A 7,016-nucleotide genomic window follows, 5' to 3' on the forward strand; every position below is an offset into this window, starting at 1 on the left:
TTTTGATTATTAAAACATTTCATGTTTAGCATTTGCTTGCTTCTCCAAATGAAAGAATATTAACACTTAGCCAAGCAAGGACAAACCTGAGCCAACACAATGAAAGGTAAATTTTCCTTTTGTTTCGTGGCTGCCATTGTACCCACAACTTCTAGCCCAGTGATTCCCAAACTTTTTTTTGGCCTACTGCCCCCTTTCCAGAAAAAATATTACTTAGCCCCCTGGAAATTAATTTAAAAAAATTTTAATAGCAATTAATAGGAAAGATAAATGCACCTGTGGCCATCACTGCCTCCCTGGATCACTGCAGCACCCACCAGGGGGCAGTGGCGCCCACTTTGGGAATCACTGCTCTAGCCTGAGCTACTATAAAGGACTCCTCTTTCACTCCAAAAGGTGAAAGGCAAAATGATGGCTATCTGCATGGACGCAGCCAATACCCCTGAAAGCAGGATTTATACTGCAGGGAAACTGTTTCAGAAGGCACTTTTTTTTTTGACCATGGAACCTAAAATTTAAGCTTAGGCCAATAGCTTACAGAATCATAAAATGTTAGAACTGAGAAAGGCTTCAGCCATTATTTAATTCTAGCATCTTATTTTTCATATAAAGTCAGTAAGAGAAAAAAGATGAAAACTGAGTCTTCGTGGAGATTTTACTCAATATGTCCCAGAGTTTGGTAAGAAATGGTGAGAGAGAACAGGATCTTTCTATCTCATTAGCCAATAGTTTCTTTGTTTGTTAAGACAACTCGGTATCTCTAGTTATGGCTTCTTGTTTGTGTCTGGGAGGTGCTACCCATGCGCCAAGGGAACAAATTTCAGTTTAACAGAGATGATGTGTGACCATTTGAGGTCACCCAAAAGACAGGCTTGCTGTTTGCTCTTTTGGTGGCTAGAATTCCCAGAAGAGCAGGTCCTTAGAGGAGTGTGCTGGGAATTTGAGGAATGATGGGTACCAAAATGACAAAGTCAGAACCCAAGCACTCCAAAGCCATCATATATTTTTAAAGACTTTTTAGAAGAGGAATACTTAAAATATAGTGAATTATCCACAGAAAAGACATTTCTTGGTCTGGAAATATGCCCCCCTCCACCCCATTGTCTCTTTCCTTCCTTCTTTGTCCCTTCTCTTTCTTTCCATCTCCTTTTTTGTTCCTTTCTCTTTTTCCTTCCCTTTTATTATTATTTTTTCTGTCTTCCTTTCTCCTTCCCCCCTCAACCTCTGCCTGTTTCTGGATGTCTGGATAAAATCTCACATCTAAAGCTTCTTTTGTGAAACAGAGATTGGAGGAGAGAATGGAAATACTACAGTAGTTCTAGGAAAACTCTGGGCAGGAGTTGGACTACACAACCATCATAGTCCCTTACATATTAAATGTATCATAATACATGGAGCACCCTAACTGCAGTGATCATAAGGAGAAAGGCAAAAGACAGAGCATTTTTTAAAAAGATAACTCCAAAATAACTGACGTAAACTCAGAAAACATTTAGATGATGTCATGGGACTTGGGACAGTTGTCGGGAATAGTCCCCTTGGGGTTCTGGAGTGTCATGAGGGTCAAGTTCCAAGCCCAGAATAGAAAGCATAAAACACTAATTCTACTGGGCTCTCAAATGAACCCAAATGCCTGGATACCTCGCTTTCACAAAGATGATACATGGCAATTTAGGGTCACCCAAAAGAAAAACGGTTTCTCTGTCCTTGCAACAGTTATTTTTGTTTTCCAAAAGAAGGCTGAGCAGGATTCCCCTAGATATCGCACTACTGCATTTAAGTGATAATTCAACTAAAAAAATAATTTGAACTAGACGTAGTTTTCAGCATGGGAGACTGCATAAAGTGATGCATGCCCATAACCATAACACAACCGCATTGCGGCTTGATGTCCAGTTGTTGCTATTTTCTCTACAGCTCATTCCTGGGTCCCCTGATCGCCTGGGGATTAGCTCCTAGTGATCCAGATCACTCAGCTTTAGGTCCTGACCTTCGCATGAGCCGCTACTTCATAAAGGGGATGAACCCAAGTGTCTGACCAAACCAAACTGAAAAATACCTTAATGTTAAAAAAAAAAAGCCTATCTTTCCATCTTCCTAGAGCCTTCTACTTAAATTACCTTCATTGCCTCCCCCTTCTAATAATTTACTACTTTCAGACGAGGCAAATCAAGTTGATTTCTGAGAGTGGCAATGAAATAAAAAATAAAGAGAACTGGAGGATGATCTCTAAAGACAACCAAAGAGCGGAGAGGCAGGTCCGGTTGTAGACAGAGCCACGAGTCCCATCATAACTCATCCCTTGAGGGTGCGGTGTCCAGGGAAGTGGTGGGGGGCAAAGCATCTGTGTTCTGGGCGTTGCTCTGGATGTGTTCCTGCTTCCGAGACTTCCAAGAGTGCTTCCTGTCCCAGTCAGTGGACACGGTCTCATTGTCCCAGATGGTGGACGTCTCTGTGTCGCTCAGGTAACCGGGCTGCCCCGTGTAATGGGTGGGATAGATGAGTAAGGGTTCAGCTGAGAAAGCTTTGAGATCCCGAGGCTCGTAGTACTCCATGTATTTCGCACTAAAGAGGAAAGAAAAGGTATCAATGAAGGCGACAGGACTTGTGGTGGTGTGGTTGCGTGGGTACAAACATTGGTGTGCAGGTGATGGTGGGCATTTAGTAAATGGATAAAGAATTATGATTTTGGTGCCTTGGGAAAAAGAAATTGTACCCCTTCTCAAAATCAACATAGCAGAAACACTATAAAATGATTCACTGAAATATTTCAAAGATTTAGTAGTGGTTTAAAAAAAAAATTCAGGATGCTTCTATCCTGATTGGAAATGTCACTTAATTGGGGTTGATTTTATGCCCTCTTCTCAGGGTTAGGGTTTGGACTCAGTTATTTCACAGCAGGCGGAGAGTGCCGCAAAGATGAGTGCTTTCAGAAGAAAATGTCCCTGGGACCATAAATCAGAATTCCTGGGACAGAAGTGGACCTCGGCTTTCCTGATCCCAGCTTTCATGATGAAGATAAGGAAATGAAAACCTAAATATTGTATAGAGGAGGGGGATGAGTTCCATCTGTCTTCCCTGGGCTCAAAGAAAAAATGAACTTAAGCCGTGAAACCAAAGATAATGTAAAAGGAAGAATTCTCTGAAGAGAGCTTGTGGAATCTTCTTATAATTAAGTCCTTCAATATTTTAGAGAAACTCATCTGTCAAGTATTGTACTAATATATGTGCATGTCATATTATATATTATTACTTGTTACATAGCCATATATATTATGTAATATGTATGAATAATGTAGCATTATATATCATTTAAATAATATAGAATTAATAACATAATATGCAATATATTTATAATATCTAGTTTCTGATTCCATTGCTGTTATTCAATCATTTCAGTCATATCTGAGTTTTTGTGACCCCCATTTTGGGTTTTATTGGAAAGGAAAGTAGAGAGGTTTGCCATCTTCTTCTCCAGCTTATTTTACAGATGAGGAATTCAAGCAAACAGGGTTAAGTGACTTGCCCAAGGTCACAAAGCTAGCAGTTGCCTGAGGTCAAATTTGAACTCAGGTCTTCCTGATTCCAAGCCCAGTCCTTTATCCACTGTACCATCTAGCTGCCCTCTGATCATATATAACAAGTATCTGATTATATACAACTTGCTTTTATATATATATATATACATATATATATACACATACACATACGCAATACTATAACTTGCTATATATAATTCTACGTAACAATGTCATATTTTCATAATATCACAATGTCAAACTAAGGTCCAGCCAGGACATTTAACTTACTCAATCTTGTACTATTATGCAGGATTATATATAACAAGCATCACAGTAAGACTTTGGGGTGTATAATTAGAAATATCTTGAATCCCTAAAACTACATTACCCAAAATTCCTTTCTGTATTACCCAGAATGCTTTTCCCTTTGTCCATGTTTGTATCAGTTTTGAAGCTCCGCCTCTTTCTGGCTCTCTTTTTGCTCTCACCAGTGGGCTGGGTTAGATAGCTGTCTTACTTTAGTTATTATTAATGAACTTTTAAAAATATAATACTTAGTTATTGGACATTAATTTTAATCTCTACAGGGGACTACCTGCATAATAATATATTATTATGTATCTTAGTATGTTATAATATAGTATTATATATAATAAATATCTGACTATATATAACTTGTTATATATACTACTATATAACAATCTGTTATCATACAGGTGGTTCCAAAAGTCTTACTGTGATTTTAAGCTATTAAAGGTTTGGAATGCCTGGTATGATAAATAATATATGATATATATCAGTGGTTCCCAAACTTTTTTGACCTACTGCCCCCTTTGCAGAAAAAATATTTCTTAGCCCCCTGGAAATTAATTTAAAAAAAATTTTAATAGCAATTAATAGGAAAGATAAATGCACCTGTGGCCATCACCGTCTCCCTGGATCGCTGCAGCACCCACCAGGGGGCAGTGGTGCCCACTTTGGGAATCACTGATATAGATGATATATAATCTTATTTAATAAATAATAAAACAAAGTATGTATGTATTAGTATGGCAGATTGTGCTTCTTCACTTAAAACAGGATAGATCAAATGATCTCCCCCCAGAGTGTTTCCTTTTTCCAAAATTTTGTATTATTACTGTCTTTACTTTACAACCCTTTGTATCTGTTTTGTGCTTTCCTTGGAGAAACTAAGTCCACGTGGCATTTCTGATAATGATAACAACTGACGTTTACCCAGCACTTTAAAGTTTGCAAAGGGCTTGATCTCATTTGAGCCTCAAAGCAATATTATTATTAACAACACTATAAATAGTCTTTTCCTCATTTTATATATGAAAAAAAACAAGGTCCAGAGAGATTATTTAACTTACCCAAGGTCCCACAGCCCTTGTCAGAATCAGACTTTGAATCCATGTTGATTCTGAATTCAATACTCTATTCACTTTATCACTGGCCCTTCATTAACCTCATTAAAAGTTTTACTGAAGTAGGGAGCACCTACTTTACTGTCTTTCCTTTCCATTACAGGAGATAACTAAGCTTCAGAGAGGCGATGAAATATCACAGGGTTCCAAGGGAAATCAGAGAAGGACTTGGGATTAGATTCTCTGTCTCTAGACCCAAAGTCTGTTACTTTACCTTTCCTTAAAGAAGGAGATGTCATGTTTAAGAGGATGAATCTCACCATAAGGCATGAGCTTAAGGAATCAAGATGGCCAGAGAGGAGTAGGAGCCATAATGAGTGATGCCCCGAGGGTTGAAATTCATGAGAAAGTACTAAGATCCCAAAGTGGAGTGGGCTGAGGAGTACAAGTCAGGTACTCCGTGTGGTTGCCCCAGAGTTGCTCTGTGGATGCTATGCCTTTTTTCTCTCTTTGCCTTTTCCATTAAACACACACACACACACACACACACACACACACACACACACACACACACACATCTATCTTCTNACACACACACACACACACACACACACACACACACACACACACACACAGCTCTATCTTCTTGAGTCATCATTTGAGAAAGACAATGTAAAGTTGCCCTGAAATACTTGGCAAAATATCAAGTGCTGCCTAAGGAGGTTGAGTAGCCATTCTCTCCAACAGAACAATGCCACAAGGCTGGCAGAAAGACACCATAGTGGGACTCACACAGGATGTTTGTTGTACATAACAGGCAGAAACTCATCTACGGGCAGCATTTTCCCAAAAGGATCAGCTCCAACCAGCTTCTGAGCTCCTTCCAAGGAGATGACATAGCCCAGTGTCCAGTACGAGTAATCAGCCTCGACCAGATTCATGACATTGGGCACAGCCTTCTCTGGTTCTTGCACTTGCATTCTCTTCCGGCCAATGTAACTGGAATAAAGAGGAGAGGGAGGGAATGAGATTTCAATCTGAGGACCACACACAGGCATGAGGATAAAGGAGGTCAAGACCCACAGGGCCAGGGTACACAGTGGGGGTGATGGAGAAGCTGGAGTGTGCAGAGTATCCTTTGAGATCTGAATAAATCTCATAACATTTAACACAAACAATATTATCTCAACTAGCCAGAGCTATCTGTCGCCCAAAATCAGAGACCCTGAGTCCCTTAAATATATATAATATATCAGTTATATTATTACTGAAATTATTATTTTATCATTAATTATACATGATATGATATAATACAACACACATTTACATATAATATAAATAATATCTAATATATTACATTATATATAATATAAGTAATATGACATCATATTATATATATTTAACAAGAATGTGTTTAATTAATTAAGGAAAATGCTGCCACCCAAACTCTCTCCAACTGAGAGCAAAAGAAAAAGAAAACTCCTGTTGCAAACATGTATAGTAAAGCAAAATAAATTTCTGTATTGGTCTTGCCACCAAAATAAACAGACAAACAAACAAACAAACGAACAAACAAATAAATGAATGAATAAATAAATGCATGTCTCTGAGACTCTTTAATAGAAACTCATCCCTTGTTGACTCCCATAGTGCAAAGCAAAAAAAACTCAGGGGCATAAAGAATAAAGGATTTTTCAAGTCAGTTTCTAAAGAGTGGATGTTCCATCATTTTTCCTAGTGCTTAATGAAACAGAGCCCAGGTACTCTTATTTTTTCAAAAATTCCAAGTCTGACCCATATGGTTGTTTTTGTCCAGACCCAGGATTTCATCAGTATAGGGAACTCTTGGTATGGAAACTTCTTCAACCAATGAAGATCAGCGACCCATCTATAATTTAGAGTATTAGCTGCTCAGGGTACCAAGAGACTTTCCCATTGTTTCAAAATCACACATGTTAGAGGATAAGCTTGGAACTACATGTTCTTGCTTCCAAGGCTAGCTCTCTATTCACTCTATCATGTTGCCGCTCATTAGCCCCATGTAGTTATTCAAGTGCCACTGGTAAATACAGGGCAGAGGGTAGTTGTGTGGGAAAATTTTAGAGTTCATTTTGCCTAATGAACCCAT

General features: G+C 38.6%; 1 protein-coding gene across 1 annotated transcript in view; it reads right to left on the reverse strand.

The window, feature by feature from the left end:
* Positions 1 to 312: 312 nt before the first annotated feature.
* The window catches only part of COLGALT2 (collagen beta(1-O)galactosyltransferase 2), a 124,932-nt gene continuing 118,228 nt past the window's right edge, over positions 313 to 7,016 (reverse strand). Inside the window, exons 7-8 of the mRNA XM_044674903.1 lie at positions 5,681 to 5,887; positions 313 to 2,565 (exon numbers count right to left, since the gene is read on the reverse strand). Of these exons, the coding sequence (XP_044530838.1) occupies positions 2,289 to 2,565; positions 5,681 to 5,887 (484 nt within the window). The 3' untranslated portion in view covers positions 313 to 2,288. The remainder of the gene's footprint in view (positions 2,566 to 5,680; positions 5,888 to 7,016) is intronic.

The sequence above is a fragment of the Gracilinanus agilis genome, chromosome 4 (genome assembly GCF_016433145.1).
Source record: "Gracilinanus agilis isolate LMUSP501 chromosome 4, AgileGrace, whole genome shotgun sequence".
Lineage (NCBI taxonomy): Eukaryota > Metazoa > Chordata > Mammalia > Didelphimorphia > Didelphidae > Gracilinanus > Gracilinanus agilis.